Genomic DNA, 21,462 nt, shown 5'->3' on the forward strand with positions numbered 1-21,462 from the left:
TATGTCCAAAAAACGGATAATGTCATACTTTTTAGTAGTGCTATCGTGGCGTAATAATCTGTTTGGTTGTAAAATGTATTACCTGAATGAAATGAAATCGAATGTATCGTCCTGTGGAATCATTCATTCACAGACAGCATACGAAAATGTTCAACTAATAAATATCTTCATCGCTGGCAAAAATATGATGCATTTGCAGATTTGCTTTCACTAGACTAAACTGTAGATCCACGGCCACTTCATCCAATGCTCTTGATGTTCTTAAATCTTCCTGTTACGACTCCGTGTAGAGTGTGATTGAACGCGCTTTAGACGATTCAGTGCGTGAGGAACTGAATAGATCATTCAGACTGATTCGCAAACCGATTTAGACAGATCTGCCAACCTGTTTGATGAAGTCTTTGAACAGAATCGACTCAAAAGAGTGATTCATTTGTAAATTGAGCATCGCTCATGCTATGAATACAAAGATACAGCGCGCTTGGAATAAACTCATTTAACAATATGTAATTGCATTAAATTAAAGTAACGAGAGGAACGTCGCCCAACGTAACATGTAAAAGTATACACATTGTGTCCCTGACAGGGAAATACCCTGCTGCGCGATCTGTGACAGTAGGCGCGCCGTCAATTATGTCAAATATACTAGGCTACACATGGAATTGCGCGAAAATATAACGATATTCGAAAAAGCTATTTTATGATCCCAACCCAACTTTGAGAATAGATTAACGGCGATATTTTTTTTATCGCCCGATAAGAGTCTCACGTTAACGCAGCACGTTAACGCCGATAACGGCCCACCACTAATTGTGATGCATTATTATTTTCATGCAGTAACTTACAATATTTGCTCTGAGTGTGTGTGTGAGACAGTGATTCATGCGCATACATGTCAGTCAGCGCGGCATCGCACGTCAAGTTCGTAGAGAGCTTTATTCAGTCCATTTTAAATTCTGATAGATATTACCTAAAGCCTAGTTCACACTACATGATTTTAAGCCCGATTTGCAAATCGTTGAGGTCGCCGACAGGTCAGGGTGTTATCGCGTGCAAATCGCGGGGGATTAGCGGGCGATGAACGCTCGCCAATCTGTTAGTATGAAAGAGCCAACAACGCATCAAAGACGCTCGCAGACGCCTCGCAGACGCCTCGCAGACGCGTCGCCAAGCCTAGAAAAATCCAGAGCTGTCGCACGACTCAATCTCACCGATGTCATGAGCAACAGCCAATCAGAGCAAGTAAATAAATACGCGGTAAATACGCGGGTAAATACGCGATTTTTGCCGTCAGCCAAACATAAACATGCAGCTACATCTCCGATATAAACATGCTGTACTCACCTCCAACTCTCTCTGTAGCACAGACCTGCTGTTCGCGTATGCACATCCACTCTTTCGCCCATACTCTCTTATTTTTTCTTTTTTTGCGTTTTTTCTCAGAGCAAATCATCGCGCAAACAGTTTGCAGCACTAGTTTCTGCCTAACGTCCATATTCGCGTGTTGTGTTCTTCTTCGCTGTGTATTGGCGCGCGTGCTGTTTCGCGTCAAGACAGACATTAGACAGATCAGAGCCGGCCCGAGCCTTTTGGGGGCCCTAAGCAGAATTTGATTTGGGGGCCCCCTCCCACTATGCGGAGTCACCTGTGCTTGACGATTATTGACAGAAATATCACGCAATAATGATACTTTATAAATTAATACAATGAGGTTATGTATTAATACAAATAAATACTTAATAAAAAATAGATAGCCTACTTAAATAAAAAAGTTTTAACTTTTACTTTACTCTTTTACTAACTCTCTGAAACTTCTTGAAACAAACTCTCAGAACATATCAAATAAATGATTTGCTAAAATAATGACAGAACTGATAAATCAGAAACATAATAATAAGAGCAAGGGTTCAACAATGACAATTATTGTTGAAAAATGTAAAAATATTATTATTTCTCAACTGTCTCAATACAGTGTAACTGCCTCAAAATATTTTTATTGTTATTATTATTATTGTAACAGACTTTGTTGGATTGTACATGGCAGAATCCAACAAAGTATGTTACTATAATACCGGTAACGATGTACTGGCGCTCGTTGTATATGTGTGTATGCAATGTATTTTTCCCCTCGGGGCTTGCCGTAGATAGGAATGGATCAATTGCTGCACAAAACATACCGTAAATAATCATGCAAACATACTTTTATCTTGCCCTTTTTTTCTCCTCCTCTGTCATTTTCTTTTTTCTATTTTTTGGGCACCAGAGGGATACGTCCTTTTTTGTGACATGGCTTAACATTACCGTGACTATGCGTAGTTGCGCTCGAACTGTCTATGCACGCGCGAGGTGTCTAGATTATGCGCATGACTTAAACGCTGGCAGACACAGCAGCAGTTCTAGGCAGGTATATTGATCATGAAATCAGAATTTTCTTGTCTTTAATTATTCATTCACATTAATTCATTCAATCATGTCACTTGTTTAAGTCATCTAAAAAAATTTTTTCGATTTTTCGACTCGATTGGGGGGCCCCCTGGTGGCCAAGGGGCCCCAAGCAGCCGCTTAGATCGCTTATGCCTCAGGCCGGCCCTGAGACAGATAGATTTGTAGACAAGATAGAATCGTTGGATGACAGAGTTGTTAACTCGTGTAGTGCGTTACCTCCTGTTGCGGATCAATCACGTTGTGTCGTGTGGTGTGAACAGCTCAACAACTTGAACACTCCTGATTTCTCAGAGAGCAAGTCATGTAGTGTGAACTGCACAGTTCAGCCTGACGTTTTAAAATCATGTAGTGTGAACTAGGCTTAAGAAGTTCAAGTAATGCACTAGAAATCCGCGCTACGAAGAGAAAGCACTGACACCTGCAGGATTTCATCTGACGGTACTTTTTATTGAACACTAAAAAGTTAAATAAGCATATTATAGTCTATCTGCTCCGTAAGATCAACGGTACAAAGAGTGTGGCCTCTATATCTTAGACGTTTTTAAATCTTAACTCCAAAAATAAATTATATTGTCAGACATCCATGAGTGCATGTTCACATAGGAAAACAACTGAAGAACAGCGCTGGTTGTTCACTCGACAACGACGGAATCCAACGGCGTGGGTGAATGTGCGTGGCGTGTAATAAACTGTATGAAATAATCCCGAAAAAAGTACAAACACGGCAGAGATGACAAATCCAGCAGCTGGAATCAGCTGAGGTGACGTGATGGTTAACAGAGAACAGACAAACGGCTAGTAACGGCAGCGGCAATCACCAGCTGTCACTCAAGTGGCCACGCCCTTGATTATGCAGCATTTTAAGGCTTAATATAATTTAAACAGATACGTTCTAAAAAAAAATCACCCCCCTCACAGTTGTCATGAAGGGCAAAATTAGCTGTATAGACCAAAACCACTTTAGACACCAGGCTGTAAACATATTTTTTTCTACGGTAAAGTTGGGCATTTTAACATGGGGGAGATACAGATTTGACTCACTTTTGCTGCCAGCCTCAAGCGGCCAGGCGATGAATTGGAGTTTAATTCACTTCCGTGTTGGTTTCAAGAGAGAGGCAGGAGGTTGCCGTGTTTAAAAGAACACTAAGAACGAGAAATGTTTAATTTCACAATCTATAGCTTCGGTTAAATACTAGTATATGAAACATATAAGTTAAAACATATCATTTGTCGTTATAACGTAGTTCAAACGACTTAATAAAGTGATATCTGATTTGTAATAAGGCACTAAAGCGATTACCCATTTAATGTGCTTTGAACCAATCGGATAGCTTGGGTCCTAAGCTTAGGACCCATCACTTCAGTGGGACTCTTCACCAAACTGTCTTGTTTTCCTGTGCGTCCTAAGCTGCAGGTACATTAGCTTCCAGTACAAAACATCTTGATTTTGCATGTTGATATAAACAATCGTTCTGTTCTTTGTATTTTAACGTATGCTTTCATGCTTTGCGTCATTTTATGTCAGTTATCGCGTCGCACGAACAAGCTTAGCCCATCGTTTTAGTTTAAAAAGTTTACAATTTTAGTTTTGTGAATGCTGTGAAACGAATAAAACCATAACTTAAACCATACGTATTCGGTGACTTCAGTTATGAATGGCTTGAGACAAACAAATGTCGATTTGGTTTTGGTTTCGTTTTGGTTGCTTTTGGGGAAGGGAGCTCTGTATACTGTAAATCTTTGGAAAACCCGGAAGGACGATAACAGCTTTCTTGCTTTAAAAAAATACTTTGTGAATTTAAGTACAGCCTGTAAATATTTCAGTTGTCAATGTAAGTTTGCAGTCTGCATTGAATGCGATAAAAACAGTTGTGCTCGCTGGGCGCTGGCTGAACTTAAACAAGCACAAAGCACGATAAATAGTCCGAACAATGCAAGTTATCATTACTTTCAGTCTAGAAAATAACTTTTGTGTACTTGTCATGAAACTAGCCTTTACATTTAATGTAATGTAAAATGTAATGTAACCTACTGTTCAAAAATGTTAGATCTGTAAGATTTTTTAAATGTTCTTAAAAATAGTCTCTTCTGCTCACCAAGGCAGTTATTTGATCCAAAATACAGTAAAAACAGTAATATTGTATATATTACTGTATTATTACGATTTAAAATAACTGTTTTCTATTGGAATATTTTTAAAATGTAATTTATTCCTGTGATCAAAGCTGAATTTTCAGCATCATCACTCCAGTCTTCAGCGTCATATGTTCCTTCAGGATTCAATCTGATACATGATTTCAAGAAACATTTCTAATTATTATACATTTTTTCAGGATTCTTTGATGAATAGAAAAAAAACAGCATTTATCTGAAATGGCAATCTTTTATAAATGTTGTTACTGTCACATCTGATAAATTTAATGCATCCTTGCTGTATATTATTAAAAGTATTAATTTCTTTAATTGCCCCCCCCCCCCCCCCCCCCAAAAAATCTTACGTACACCAAACCTTTGAATGGTAGTGTACAATGTTACAAAAGCTTTCTATTTCAGATAAATGCTGTTCATCAAAGAATCCTGATGTTTTCAACATTGATAACAGAAATGTTTCCTGATCATCAAATCATCATATTAGAATGATTTCTGAAGGATCATGTGACATTGAAGACTGGAGTCATGATGCTGAAAATACATCTTTCATCACATGAATAAATTACACTGTAAAATATATTTACATAGAAAACAGTTCTTTTAAATTGTAATAATATTACACAATATTACTGTTTTTGCTGTTGGATCAAATAAATGCAGCCTTGGTGAACAGAAGAGACTTTTCTCAAAAACGATACAAAATCTTACCGCTCTAAAATTTGAAGTGTACATCATTAATTATTGTCCTGTTTTTCATATGACAACTTGAAGTTAAAGAAAAGTTTAAAACAGATATATTTTTTAATTTATTACATATTAATTTATTATAATAATCATATTTTAGCCATTTAATTAAAGGAACATATTAAATAATATCCTGTCTTTTCCCATTTTTGTAATTGCATTGAATAGTGCGCTGGTTTTTGAAACTCCAAAAAGTGCATCCATCTATCATAAAAGTAATCCATACGACTCCAGTGGGTTAATAAATGCCTTCTGAATTGAAGCGATGAGTTTTTAGAGAAAAATATCCATATTTAAAACTTTATAAACTTTAATCACTGGCTTCCAGCAAAGGCTGTATACGCACGCTCATGAGAGAGTCGAGTTCTGGCGGAAGGGTGACCTCTGACCCGGCGTAGGATGGAGTTCTTCTTATATCGAAATCCTCAGGCATTTTTTCTTTTCTTCAAACTTCTAATTTGTGACTGGCATTTTTCTTTTTTTTTCTTTTTTGCTCAAAGACCTCTGCGCATTTGTTAGTTAGGCTAATTCTCACATTAAAAACTCAGTGTTCACTTTCTAGGCTCACGATGTCCTGGACACCAATATTTTAATGATTCATTAAAGAGGAATCACTGGCCATCTGAGATTTTGGTGTGAAAATAAAGGTTAGATTCATGATTTGGTAGTATTACAGCACAGTGTGAGTTTATTAGCAACATGTTTTGTTTGCTAACTAATAAACTTTGAGAATGATTGTAGATAATCAAGTTCACATAAACCTAGTGTATTAAGACTTTTTTCTATAGTACACTCTTATGTGAAATTGCTCAAATGTGAAAATGTAATTAATAATTGTAGTGTTGTTTGAGTATCTGTCTTGTACCTCAGGTTTGAAATGCCTGCAGTATGGCGTCTGCTGGGCAATCTGCTATTGAGTTCCTCAAAAACGCCAGGACAAACCTGGTGACTGATATGAAGAACCTTCCTCTGATCATTGAGAATCTTTATCAGCAGAGTGTTTTCAATGACCATGAGGTCGATGATCTCAAAGCCGAGAGGACAGAGTTTGATAAAGCCAGATGTATATTGGATTGGGTCATTAAAAAAGGGGAAGAGGCCAGTTATGAATTACTCAAGATTTTGGATGTCACTAAGAAGAGTACATTACATCCTAAACTACACTCCTGGATCAGCTGTTTTCCATTACGAGTGGAAGATGATTCATTTGGTAAATAGATCAATGGAAAAAAAAACATTTTGGTGAAATAACACATTACCAGTATAAATCGTGTTTTAATTTTTTTTGCTGTTTTAGGTACAAAGCCCTGTCAAAACTACCAGACAGCACTCAAGGAGAAAGCAAAAAGGATTCTGAAGGTCCAAAGAGAATGTTGCTGTAAATTTCCGGTTGACAAGGCACAAGTAAATTTCCATTTTATACCTGTTGTTTTAGAGAGAGACTCTGTGGTGAAAACTCCTCAATGCAAAATAAAATGGAAAAACAAAAAAAGCAAAAAGCTACGGCCTAAAAAGCTGAGAGCATACATTCCTACTGAGCAACAAGCACTTTCACCTGTGGATCTGCTGAGATGCCAAGATAAGAACATCCTCCTCATAGGCAAACCTGGAATAGGAAAGACTACAGTTGTCCAGGAAATGTTGCGTCTGTGGGCAGAGAAAGATGGCCGAGAGCTGGACTACATGTTTTACTTTGATGAAACTGTTTTGACTCACAGTTCTATTATTGCCAATTTGGAGTCTTTTTTCTTTGACGTATATTTAAAACCAATGGAAAAAGACAGAAAGGACGTGTTTCAAGATATTGAGGAAAACTCTGAGAGAGTTGTCATTGTATTTGATGGCGTAGTCGATTTAGAAGAAAACTCCACCGTGTGGAAGATCATGAACAACGAGCTCCTGCCTGATGCCAAGATTATAATAACATGCAGATCAGAGGTGGAATATGATCCACTTTTCTCCGACTGGCCGACACTGAAAGTGTATGTCGAAGGATTCGGTGAAGAGTCTATCAACGCTTACTATCAGAAGATGTTGGGTCACGATCCTGTTCTTCTAGATGTTATTTTGAAGAATCAAGAGCTGTTCAGTCTCAGCCATGTGCCCATGTATGCATTCATGATTGTAGACTTGATTCAATTTAAAAACGACAACGTTTTCAACCATCCACACACAGTCACAGAAATGTACATCCACATTTTCTGCGTTGCTGTGAAGAAACTTGGAAAGAAAAAAAATGAAGAAATAGATAAATACCCGAGAGAGGTGAAAGATCAGGTTTATTTCTTGATGGAACAGGCATTCAATGCAACTAAGCAAAAGTGCCTGAAATTTCTAGATATTACCAGTATTAAGAAAGACATTTTTCACGCTTTTCTTAAGACGATCACAATAAGAGACTCTGCAACAACGTACTGTGCTTTTCTCCACAACACAATGCAGGAATTTTTCTCAGCTTTGTGGCTTCTTGGACATCCAGATGAAATTGAGAAAGTCCTACAACTCTGTCAGACTGAGCAGAATAAACACATGAAACATGTTCTTCCCTTCCTATGTGGACTTCTGGGAGAACACAACATTAAACTCATCAAGTGTCTCTTTCCAGAGGATCAGATAAAGAAAACATCTGATTGGTTCATTGAGAAGTTTTTGGAAACTTTTCCCCAACCTAGGAGTGAAAGTGAAGAGTTTGATCTTCTCTATGTGTGTCAGTGCTTGTATGAGCTCCAGTCTCCTAAAGCATGTTTAATGTTCCTGGCGAAGATGGACCATCAGCTCGAGCCTGAAGAGGATCTTGACCCTCATCAGTGTTGTGCTTTGGCTTACGTGATCAGTCAGTCCAGAGATAAAGAGGTTTATCTGAATCTGGAGGACCGTAACATGACTGACGCAGGAATGAACATGATGCTCAGCTGCTCACCAAAGATCAGGTACTAAGGAATAGAGGTGAAACGATATATAGCAATATTTTTAAAACAAATGTGAGAACGTATCGTGGATGTGAAAATCAATCGCAATATAGTTTTTTCCCTCTCTAAGACTGAGCTTATTGTATTTATAGGGTATTATAAATACCTTAAGAATAAATATTTATTCTTTCATCATGCACTCACCCTCGTGTCAGTTTAAACCCATTCGATTTTCATTTATCACATTTTTTTATGAAACCTGAGAGATTTCTGTCCCCCTATTTAAAGTCCATTCCCATAAAACTTAAAAGATCCAATAAGGCAATAAAGGCATTGTAAAAAACAGCATGCACATTGAGAAGTAAATAGTTTAAAAAGCTAACACAGAGGAACACATATTTTCACACAAAGTGCCATAGTTTTTATTGTTAATAACTGCTAAATGTAAGGCAGATCTGGCCATCGGGAGCAGTGAGCGAAACGGTTGTTTGGCTTTTTATTTTACCCGCTGCCCCTCGTTTGTATTTATTTACTTGTTTGTCATTACTTTATTATTGTTGCATGCCTGATGCATCCAAATTATTTTGGAATTCGCCATTTGATAATAAACCGAAACAAATTATTAATCAGGTAATCTTGACTTTCGGCATATAGTTATAAGACAAAGCCTATCATTCGACTCATCCCGGGCGAACATCTTCTAATGACTGTGCTAAATTGAAGGGAACGAGGTTCAATGTTGCCGTGGAAACTAACAATGATGCTCACTAGCGATTGAAAACATTTGCATCTGATGAGTTTACTATGTAAGCCTAAACATTTTGTATAGGGGAGACCGGGGATGAAAGTAACACCTCTTGTTTGAGCATCGGTAATTCGTTGGCTGTTAATGCTAGATCTGTCAAAATTTGATACATGGTAGCCACATTTGTCTGCTAAAAATATAACACACTTGGACATATAATAAACAATAACAGATTATGTGAGTTTGTCAAATACAAAGAGTTGTTTCAATCTACCCCACAACTGGCTGGGGATCGATGTAACAATGAGAGGTAATTTGCTGAAATAAGATTCACATTATTGTATATTTTAAGTATTTTTAAGTGTTATTGTATTAAAAATTTAGCACAAAAACAGGAGACTATAAACGATGTAAAACAGTCTGCGGCCACCCCATGTGCCATGGTACTGCCCACAGCGCAAAATGCAAGAAAAACGTCAGGACCGCACGAGCTAGCGGACGGTGCCATCAGCGATTGTGTGCAGAACACGCTTAGCATCTCAGCCAGCGTCCAAAGTTAAAGTCACCATGAAATCAAAATGGAATATTGCAGTTTTATTATGAAATATTTATTTGTGCACATCACTAAGACGTTTCGGTAACACTTTATAATAACGGCATGCTATTAATCATTAGTTAAGCATGAACTGTTAATTCATCATTTATAAAGCATTAATTAGTCATTAGTAAGCAGTTTATAAATACAGCTATAAATGATTTATTGTTGATTTGTAAGCATATTTATAATGTGTTTAATAATTGTATTTTCATACTTTATTAATGATCAATTTATCATTTATACATGAAGTATTACATTATTGACAAACCAGTTATTTAGGAGTTGTCAGTGGTTCATAAGATCACTTAGAAAGTGTAAGAAAATGATTAATAAACTACTTAAATGTACATTTATACATCTTATTTTTTAGACATAGTAATAGTTAGTGTGTTAATAAATGCTTTATTAACATGTATTTCTACTGTAATTCGTGATTATTTTAGGTAGTTATAAAGCATTTAGTAGTGGTCAGTTTGTGACTGTTTGTGAGCTCATCTAAAGTCAGGAATAGTTATGCCTTGTAAAGCATTTATGCCTTGTAAAAGCTTTACAAGGGATAACTAGTCCTCACTTTAGATGAGCTCACAAACCTGAATTAATTATGAACTACAGTAGAAATACATGTAAATAAAGCATTTATTAACACACTAAGTAACTAGATGTATGAATAATAAGATGTATGAATGTACATTTAAATAGTTTTGAATTAAGTGATCTTATGAACCAATGACAACTCCAAAATAACTGGTTTGTAAATAATGAAATACTTCATTTAAAAATGATGAATTAATAAAGTATGAAAATACAATTAAACACATTATAGATATGCTTATAAATCAAGAATAAAGCATTTATAGCTGTATTTATAAACTGCTTATTAATGTTTATTAATGCTTTATAAATGATGAATAAACGGTTCACTAACTAATGATTAAAAGCATGCAGTTATTAAAGTGTTACCGATGTTTCAACCTCCTGCAATGAGATTTGTTATGAACTAAAGAGAAGCTCTAAGGTCTTCACCAAATAAAAGTTTAACATTTGAAAGCAAAGAAATTAAGACATAAATATTAGTATTTTAATTGTACTGATGTTCTGTACATTTATATTGTATTATTATTATCATTATTATTATTAAATGCCTTTATTTGACAGAACAATATAATTATTTTATGCCATAGTAATGTATTTCTTTATTAATTTGCTTAATTGTTATAGTTTCAAATTATTATTATTATTGATGTATGATTTCTGTTTTGCAGATTAAAGGTTTGGAAAGAACCACTGAAGCAAATCACATTCTTTCGAGAATTCTTCCATAACGCATCTCAGTGCAGTTGCTCCTTTATTGACGTGAGACACAATAACAACACAGAACTGTGTGATTTCCTGCTGGATCTTTGCTCACATGTGAAGAACTATGAGACTCAAACAGGCAGGAGTTTCCTTCCAGCATTACAGTCAGTTTTCCAGTCACCTGATGTCTGGATCATAGATCTCTCACAGAGAAAGACCTCCGTCCTCCTGGAAGTGCTGAAACTCCAGACAGAGAAGAAACCAGTAGATCTGAGAGGATGTTCAGAGGAAGAGAGTGAAATGAAGAGTTTCCTTCAGTGTCTGTCCTACATCTCACAGCTGAGGTACCTGAACTTACATGCTTTTGACTGTTAATTTAACCCTTAGAGATCCAGGCATTGATATTCATGATGTTATTTCTTTTTTCATCATTAAACATGTTTTAGAGAGGCACTGATTAGAACATTTATTTTGTTTATATATTTTTTGGATTTGGGTGTAATTTGGAAATACATTGCTAATTTACAATGTTGATTTTTAATACATCAAGGGAAAGTTTTGGATTCAAAACACAATTCAATGCACACATCTATGTGTAAAATACTATATTACAATCAGTAAGGACAAGTTCAGTCCTTAAAAAGTTTAGACATTTTACTATTTAAAACCAAGAACTATGAAAAAAACTGCTATAAAAAAATTAAGTTAAACAAAATAAAAGGTAAAGAATCTGTCCCCGACTGTTGAACCAAATAGCGTCTTTCTCCTTTTGTCACTTACATTCTGAAAGTACATTTTTCTCCATTAATTGTTTGGTTTTAGCAGTTTTTTTCATTGTCTGGTATAATCAAAATAACAGAAATGCTCTTCGCTGACTATAACTGTGGGCTATGTAATGTAGTATTTTAATACAAATCTTTGAGACATTAACGACTTTACACAGCATAGAAAATAGATAAAAATTATTTGGAGTTTATAATTGATAAATTGAATGAAGTCCATTGTTTTGCTGAGCTTAGAAAAATAGTCTCAAATGTAAGTTAATCATCTCAGAGCACATAAGGTTGTTCAATAATTAAACACTTTGAGAATTAAGTAAAAAAAAGTAAGATGGTAAATAGTTTTTCATATATATTTGGTGAAAAATGGATTCATTATATAGTTCATTGCTAGAACTGTCTGATCCTGCAGATTTGCCTTATACAACATTAGGAGGATCAGACCCTTCCTATCAGAGCATGCTTCACAACTCCTTGTCCAAGCGCTTCTTCTGTCCAGACTGGACTATTGTAATGCTCTCTTCCAGCTCGCACTGTCAAACCTCTGCAACTGATCCAGATGCTGCGCTAGAGAGGTCTTTATTGAGCAGAAGAGAGCACACGTCACTCCTCTCCTCACAAAACTGCACTGGTCGCCAGTTGCCGCTCTCATCAAATTCAAGGCACTGATGCTTGCCTACAGAAAAACCACTGGCTCTGCTCCCTTTACCTAAACTCATTACTCCAGACTTACGTGCCATCCAGAAACTTGCGCTCTGCAAGTGATCGTCGACTCGTGGCTCATCCCAGAGAGACACAAAATCACTTTCACTGACGTTTTCCTTGAATGTTCCCTGCTGGAGGAATGACCTGTTTAACTCAACCCGCGCGGCCGAGTCCGTAGCCATTTTCAAGAAACGACTGAAGACGCATCTTTTTCGGCAACACTTGATACATTAATACTAACACTTTCTTTTCTGTTCTCTTCTACTCTATCTCTATTTTTTTTTTTTATTAAAAAATTCCACATACTGCGTTAGACTAAACTGGAAATCATCACAGCACTTACATATTGTTGTCCTATTGTTAGTTTAACTGCTTCTATTGCTCTCCTCGTTTGTAATTTGCTTTGGATAAAAACGTCTGCTAAATATTAAATGTAAAAATAAAGTGTTAATTACTGTGTCAGTATTCAGTGACTAATTTGATGCTCTGTCTCAAGTGTTTACAACAATGTGAGCTGAAAACAGGAAACAAAAAACACATTATTTGAATTTGTATTATTTAGTCAAGTCATAGCTACAATAAGTTCAGTGATATCTCTATTTATTCACATTTCTCATTTCCATTTTGTTACAGATTCTCTAATCTGAAGGAAAGTGTTCAAAACAGATTTCTTCTGGGACTCTTCATTAAAGCAGCAGAGACTGAGACACAGACAGGAGAGCAGAAGCTGAAACTGTTATCATCAGTCTGCACCTACACATCTTTTCCTTATCAACAGACTGACAGAATTAAACAGAGTGATTTCCTGCTGGATCTTTGCTCACATGTGAAGAACTATGAGACTCAAACAGGCAGGAGTTTCCTTCCAGCATTACAGTCAGTTTTCCAGTTACCTGATGTCTGGATCATAGATCTCTCACAGAGAAAGACCTCCGTCCTCCTGGAAGTGCTGAAACTCCAGACAGAGAAGAAACCAGTAGATCTGAGAGGATGTTCAGAGGAAGAGAATGAAATGAAGAGTTTCCTTCAGTGTCTGTCCTACATCTCAAAGCTGAGGTAACTGAACTTTTGGATATTCACTAACTGAAGCTACTTCTCAATCAGTTTCACTTCACTGTAGTTTCAATCTGTGCACATTTTATGCCTGCAAGCTCAATTTCGAAGTCCACAAAACTATAAAAGATTTACAGTACATATATTTTCTTTTTTTCTTTCAATGAAATTAATATACTATACTTTAGTTTAATAACAGCAATGGCACAACAGGGCAAAATGAAAGATTAGATAGGGCTAGGTTTATTATACATTTTTCCAATATGTTTAGACTTTATTCAAGCTGTAAAACTATTAATGTAAAACTAAATGTATCTTGCAGCACAGGGTGAAGTCAGTATGTACAATTTGGAACAAATTGAATGTAATTAAATTAAAAACTATGTTCAGTGGTGCGGCAGGATTATGAACCGCGTTGTATCTGAGCGTCGCGGACAGACGTCAGGTGACAATTACATGCTTTTGATTATTGATTTAACCCTCAGAGACCCAGGAATTAATATTCATGATGTAATTTTTTTTTTCATCATTAAACATGTTTTAGAGAGGCACTGATGAGAAAATGTATTTTGTGGATTGGGGTGTAATTTGGAAATACATTGCTAATTTACTATATTAATTTTTAATACAGGAAGTGAATTTTTTTGGATTCACAGCACAATTCAATGCACACATCTATATGTAAAATACTATATTACAATCAGTAAAATTTCTAAACTTTTTAAGGACTGAATTTGTCCTTACTATTTAAAACCAAGAACTATTTAAAAAAAAACTGCTATAAAAAAGTCAAGTTGAACAAAATAAAAGGTAAAGAATCTGTCCACGACAGTTGAACCAAATAGCGTCTTTCTCCTTTTGTCACTTAAAATCAGAAAGTACATTTTTCTCCATTAATTGTTTGGTTTTAGCAGTTTTTTTCATTGTCTGGTATAATCAAAATGACAGAAATGCTCTTCGCTGACTATAACTGTGGGCTATGTAATGTTGTATTTTAATACAAATCTTTGAGACATTAACGACTTTACACAGCATAGAAAATAGATAAAAATTATTTGGAGTTTATAATTGATAAATTGAATGGAGTCCATTGTTTTGCTCCATTGTTTATAGTTCATTGCTAGAACTGTCTGATCCTGCAGATTTGCCTTATACAACATTAGGAGGATCAGACCCTTCCTATCAGAGCATGCTTCACAACTCCTTGTCCAAGCGCTTCTTCTGTCCAGACTGGACTATTGTAATGCTCTCTTCCAGCTCGCACTGTCAAACCTCTGCAACTGATCCAGATGCTGCGCTAGAGAGGTCTTTATTGAGCAGAAGAGAGCACACGTCACTCCTCTCCTCACAAAACTGCACTGGTCGCCAGTTGCCGCTCTCATCAAATTCAAGGCACTGATGCTTGCCTACAGAAAAACCACTGGCTCTGCTCCCTTTACCTAAACTCATTACTCCAGACTTACGTGCCATCCAGAAACTTGCGCTCTGCAAGTAATCGTCGACTCGTGGCTCATCCCAGAGAGACACAAAATCACTTTCACTGACGTTTTCCTTGAATGTTCCCTGCTGGAGGAATGACCTGTTTAACTCAACCCGCGCGGCCGAGTCCGTAGCCATTTTCAAGAAACGACTGAAGACGCATCTTTTTCGGCAACACTTGATACATTAATACTAACACTTTCTTTTCTGTTCTCTTCTACTCTATCTCTATTTTTTTTTTTTATTAAAAAATTCCACATACTGCGTTAGACTAAACTGGAAATCATCACAGCACTTACATATTGTTGTCCTATTGTTAGTTTAACTGCTTCTATTGCTCTCCTCGTTTGTAATTTGCTTTGGATAAAAACGTCTGCTAAATATTAAATGTAAAAATAAAGTGTTAATTACTGTGTCAGTATTCAGTGACTAATTTGATGCTCTGTCTCAAGTGTTTACAACAATGTGAGCTGAAAACAGGAAACAAAAAACACATTATTTGAATTTGTATTATTTAGTCAAGTCATAGCTACAATAAGTTCAGTGATATCTCTATTTATTCACATTTCTCATTTCCATTTTGTTACAGATTCTCTAATCTGAAGGAAAGTGTTCAAAACAGATTTCTTCTGGGACTCTTCATTAAAGCAGCAGAGACTGAGACACAGACAGGAGAGCAGAAGCTGAAACTGTTATCATCAGTCTGCACCTACACATCTTTTCCTTATCAACAGACTGACAGAATTAAACAGAGTGATTTCCTGCTGGATCTTTGCTCACATGTGAAGAACTATGAGACTCAAACAGGCAGGAGTTTCCTTCCAGCATTACAGTCAGTTTTCCAGTCACCTGATGTCTGGATCATAGATCTCTCACAGAGAAAGACCTCCGTCCTCCTGGAAGTGCTGAAACTCCAGACAGAGAAGAAACCAGTAGATCTGAGAGGATGTTCAGAGGAAGAGAATGAAATAAAGAGTTTCCTTCAGTGTCTGTCCTACATCTCACAGCTGAGGTAACTGAACTTTTGGATATTCACTAACTGAAGCTACTTCTCAATCAGTTTCACTTCACTGTAGTTTCAATCTCTGCACATTTTATGCCTGCAAGCTCAATTTCGAAGTCCACAAAACTATAAAAGATTTACAGTACATATATTTTCTTTTTTTCTTTCAATGAAATTAATATACTATACTTTAGTTTAATAACAGCAATGGCACAACAGGGCAAAATGAAAGATTAGATAGGGCTAGGTTTATTATACATTTTTCCAATATGTTTAGACTTTATTCAAGCTGTAGAACTATGAATGTAAAACTAAATGTATCTTGCAGCACAGGGTGAAGTCAGTATGTACAATTTGGAACAAATTGAATGTAATTAAATTAAAAACTCTGTTCAGTGATGCGGCAGGATTATGAACCGCGTTGTATCTGAGCGTCGCGGACAGACGTCAGGTGACAATTACATGCTTTTGATTATTGATTTAACCCTCAGAGACCCAGGAATTAATATTCATGATGTAATTTTTTTTTCATCATTAAACATGTTTTAGAGAGGCACTGATGAGAAAATGTATTTTGTGGATTGGGGTGTAATTTGGAAATACATTGCTAATTTACTATATTAATTTTTAATACAGGAAGTGAATTTTTTTGGATTCACAGCACAATTCAATGCACACATCTATATGTAAAATACTATATTACAATCAGTAAAATTTCTAAACTTTTTAAGGACTGAATTTGTCCTTACTATTTAAAACCAAGAACTATTTAAAAAAAAACTGCTATAAAAAAGTCAAGTTGAACAAAATAAAAGGTAAAGAATCTGTCCACGACAGTTGAACCAAATAGCGTCTTTCTCCTTTTGTCACTTAAAATCTGAAAGTACATTTTTCTCCATTAATTGTTTGGTTTTAGCAGTTTTTTTCATTGTCTGGTATAATCAAAATGACAGAAATGCTCTTCGCTGACTATAACTGTGGGCTATGTAATGTAGTATTTTAATACAAATCTTTGAGACATTAACGACTTTACACAGCATAGAAAATAGATAAAAATTATTTGGAGTTTATAATTGATCAATTGAATGGAGTCCATTGTTTTCCTCCATTGTTTATAGTTCATTGCTAGAACTGTCTGATCCTGCAGATTTGCCTTATACAACATTAGGAGGATCAGACCCTTCCTATCAGAGCATGCTTCACAACTCCTTGTCCAAGCGCTTCTTCTGTCCAGACTGGACTATTGTAATGCTCTCTTCCAGCTCGCACTGTCAAACCTCTGCAACTGATCCAGATGCTGCGCTAGAGAGGTCTTTATTGAGCAGAAGAGAGCACACGTCACTCCTCTCCTCACAAAACTGCACTGGTCGCCAGTTGCCGCTCTCATCAAATTCAAGGCACTGATGCTTGCCTACAGAAAAACCACTGGCTCTGCTCCCTTTACCTAAACTCATTACTCCAGACTTACGTGCCATCCAGAAACTTGCGCTCTGCAAGTGATCGTCGACTCGTGGCTCATCCCAGAGAGACACAAAATCACTTTCACTGACGTTTTCCTTGAATGTTCCCTGCTGGAGGAATGACCTGTTTAACTCAACCCGCGCGGCCGAGTCCGTAGCCATTTTCAAGAAACGGCTGAAGACGCATCTTTTTCGGCAAAACTTGATACATTAATACTAACACTTTGTTTTCTGTTCTCTTCTACTCTATATCTATTTTTTTTAATTAAAAAATTCCACAAATAAGTAAATATATCACTTTTTTTTCAGTTGAATATTGGAAGTGAAAATGTTTCTTCCATACACTAACACTGCACTTATATATTAGTGAATTTCCCACACCAGGAGTAATAATTGATATAGTTCTATTTTATTTAATTTGTTCAAAAATGTTCTATGTTCTATGTAAAATGTGCTAGTAAAGAAAAGATAGAAAATAAATATTTGTGTTTGCTGTAAAGTGGTTAGAAAAAATGAAATCGGAATCGGCTAAATCGGTATCAACAGGCCAAACTCATGAAAAATCGGGAATCGGAATCGGCCTAGAAAATTGTAATCGGTGCATCTCTAGAAGGAATGAGAGAAAATGAGCTATTGTCATCGTCCTTTAAGGATAAATCAGTCCAAACCTATTTTAGGTATAATGACCAATAGTAGTTAGGAACGTTTAGCGGGAGGGAGTTTATTCGTTTCCTTCTGACAGTCTAATCTGCATGTTTTATGATGATGTCAGAATTGGTCATTTTTACTCCTCTAAAGGATGGTAAAAATAGTATTATACATTTTATTGTAACACACTAAACATCGTTAATTAACGAATAACAAGAGAAATGTTTCAATACCAAGAAAGTTATGGCTGAAAGCAGAGAAACATTCTTACACTGGACTATAAGCACTTACAGTTTAACTAACACAACTAGAAAGTTGTAACTCGGCTATAAGCTGAGGATATTCATACACACAGGAATATATCATATACATTCTGGGATGACTAGACCTTGGAAAAAAGTTTAATAAATGTCACTATTCTGTCCTCTTTTATTAATGTTGCTTTTATGTTTCTTATTATCAGAATAACTTATAGTACTATATAGTTGTACTATATAGTTGTTTTACAAATGCTGTATGTTGTCATAAATTAACAGGATTTTTATTTCTCTGTATTTTATCATGTTTAGGTTTGATGATATTTATGGTAATGAAGAAATGAAGAAGTCTGCTGTAAAATTCCTGCTGAATCTCAGTGTTGCTGCAGATGAAAATGTCACAGTTACAGGAACAAGATTCTCTACTCTGCTGTCGTCTGTGTGCAGTTACAAAACCTTCCCTTTTCATCAAGAGAGGGATTATTATAATCCTTATTATCAGTGTGATTTCCTGCTGGATCTTTGCTCACATGTGAAGAACTATGAGACTCAAACAGGCAGGAGTTTCCTTCCAGCATTACAGTCAGTTTTCCAGTCACCTGATGTCTGGATCATAGATCTCTCACATAGAAAGACCTCCGTCCTCCTGGAAGTGCTGAAACTCCAGACAGAGAAGAAACCAGTATATCTGAGAGGATGTTCAGAGGAAGAGAGTGAAATGAAGAGTTTCCTTCAGTGTCTGTCCTACATCTCACAGCTGAGGTAAGATATTGAACAGCCTTTTGCTCAACATGTTTAAAAAAGCTGGAGTAGATATTTGTGTATTATTATGGATCATTAAAATATATATATATATTTTGTATTTACCTTTGGATGAAGAAATGTGTAAATTGATTAAAAGAAAACATTATTCTAAGTGTCACAGAGAAGCTGGAACATAGTCAGGAAAATTAAACTGACTGGTTCTAATTATTATACACGTTCTGTCACTTTTGATTGATTTATGACTCATGATTGACAGGGAATCCTTGTTTCCAAAAAAAAAAGTTTCTGATTTTCAGTGCCAAACTGACTGGTCAGTGACTGTCAAATATGTTTTACGGCGGTTATATCACACCCCAGATCAATCTTATGACATTTGTTGAATCCTGGGTATCTGCTCCTTCAGTCTGTTGGGGAAACTGTTGCTGATTGTATTTTCCTTTGATTGTGGGTGAAATTCACCCAAGCAGGTTTTACGTAATGTTGACACCCTGAGTGTCAAAATCTTTGTTGTTTGATCAATAGTGTAGCCTATATGTTAACTGAGTCTGAATATTTGAGTCAAGACAATCAGGAATACCATTACCCCTACACCACACTGGCTATATTCATTACAATAACGTGTGTGTGTGTGTGTGTGTGTGTGTGTGTGTGTGTGTGTGTGTGTGTGTGTGTGTGTGTGTGTGTGTGTGTGTGTAGGAAAGGCCCCAAAGTTATGTCAGTGTTGATATTATTTAGTGTAGTTGACCATATTAGGCTTTATGTTTCACGTTTACTTCCGTTTATTCAGTGCTTGTAACGGTAGCCGAAGCGCGCGCTGGTTTGTATACTATCTGACGTCACACAGTTAGTATGCAGTACGATAGAGATAGTCAGTCAGAGTCAGTCGGTCGGTCGGATTGTAGATGTGAGCTGCACCTTTCTTCAGAGTGTGCCTAAATGAGAAGAGTAACTACATCTGTGATATTGTATTATTTGTGAAACTAGTTATTTCTGTTATTTGATGTGGATAAGAGTTAGAAGTTTAAGGAGTCACTATGCGACCGTGGTGCTAATTATATCCACGTTCGTTCATTTCACGCTCGAGCTTCGACTCGTCTGATTTAGTACGTCGAGTTAACGATATGTAATATCGTGTTTAGATGTGTTCATACTTTCATATTTGTTGTTAGGATTGATCAGTACTTTGTGGTTGAGTAAATTAAGAAGTAAGTGGTGGTAAATATTGTTATTTGGATCGCTATCGAGGTTTCTCTGTCAAGGCTTTGCTAGCTCGAATGGAATATAGCATTCAGTACGGGGTTTTTTCATAATAAAACCATCCAGCTGTTTAGTTAGTTGAAGCTATAAAGTGGATTATCATAGATGACAGTAAGTGCTTTCTATGTGGGAATGTAACCTATGATAGAAAATCTGAGGATCCTTTATAATAAGTGTTTGAATCTTTACATTATGCTTACAGTATTAGAGTTTAAGAGATATACTGTATAGTTATATATACTGACTATTGTTTGCTTTGTTTAGTAATGTATATTAGTGCTTAGAGAGGAATGAGTGTATGCATATGTTTCATTATTCATTTGTATTTGTTTCTCTCTTTATAGAAACCACACTCATAATTACACTCACCCTCAAACTCACTCACCCAAGAAAGAGGAATAAAGAAACAGAATCAGAACTATTTCTCCGCTCTTTATTTCATACTCTGGAACATTTGGCCTTAAGTGGTGTTCTGGCCGACACACCTGAGTGAACTTGGTGATAAACCCAGAACTAGCACCTAGACTGAGCGTCTACCCATTATCTTCACTACAGTGTGTGTGTGTGTGTGTGTGTGTGTGTGTGCGCGCGCGCAATGTGTCTGTGTGCGTGTTTGTGTGTGCTACGTGTGTGTGTGCTATGTGTGTGTGTGTGCGTGTTTGTTTGTGTGTGTGCGTGCGTGCGTGCGCGTGTGTGTGTGTGTGTGTGTGTGTGTGTGTGAACCTCAGTAGGATCAGTAGTGCCTGAACTATAGGTTTATGTTAATGTCTAAGACAAAGAATCCCTCATGTTCATCAAGTCCTAATCACCCACACACCCCGTACTATATTCTTCTCAACAAGAAAAGGTGTTGTTTTTTCTAGAACATCTGTGTCTGTTTCCCGACGCCAATAGGATCAGTGTTAAAAAGACAAAGAATCAAAACATTTATCTAACTCACAGTGAAGGTGTTTACGAGGGGAACTGGCGGGGGAAGAGTGCATCCTAAATGTGTTTGTTAATGGTTTTACGACAGTAGTTTAGGCTAGAAGTTTAAAGAATGACACTTCATCAAAAGCTTTCTGGAGATTCTCTGGGATCGCACACAAAAACATATTTTTAGTGTATATAAATTTGGTTGTTACTTTTGTTATTTTAGCATTTTTTAAAGAAAATGTTTTAGTTTTTA

At 36.3% G+C, this 21,462-nt stretch overlaps 1 protein-coding gene across 2 annotated transcripts in view; it reads left to right on the forward strand.

Annotated features, from left to right (window-relative positions):
- Nucleotides 1-3,777: 3,777 nt before the first annotated feature.
- Nucleotides 3,778-21,462, forward strand: part of LOC143722311 (uncharacterized) — a 66,152-nt gene continuing 48,467 nt past the window's right edge. Inside the window, exons 1-8 of one of the 2 annotated variants that reach the window (XM_077213648.1) lie at nt 3,793-3,859; nt 5,903-5,987; nt 6,211-6,550; nt 6,638-8,270; nt 10,855-11,232; nt 13,006-13,428; nt 15,494-15,916; nt 18,585-19,034. In XM_077213648.1, the coding sequence (XP_077069763.1) occupies nt 6,229-6,550; nt 6,638-8,270; nt 10,855-11,232; nt 13,006-13,428; nt 15,494-15,916; nt 18,585-19,034 (3,629 nt within the window). In that variant the 5' untranslated portion in view covers nt 3,793-3,859; nt 5,903-5,987; nt 6,211-6,228. Of the gene's footprint in view, nt 3,860-5,902; nt 5,988-6,210; nt 6,551-6,637; nt 8,271-10,854; nt 11,233-13,005; nt 13,429-15,493; nt 15,917-18,584; nt 19,035-21,462 lie in introns of both variants that reach the window. The other variant, XM_077213649.1, reaches the window with a different exon arrangement.

Source organism: Siphateles boraxobius, unplaced genomic scaffold (assembly GCF_051911475.1).
Source record: "Siphateles boraxobius isolate OS27281-9 unplaced genomic scaffold, OSU_SipBor_1 66, whole genome shotgun sequence".
Lineage (NCBI taxonomy): Eukaryota > Metazoa > Chordata > Actinopteri > Cypriniformes > Leuciscidae > Siphateles > Siphateles boraxobius.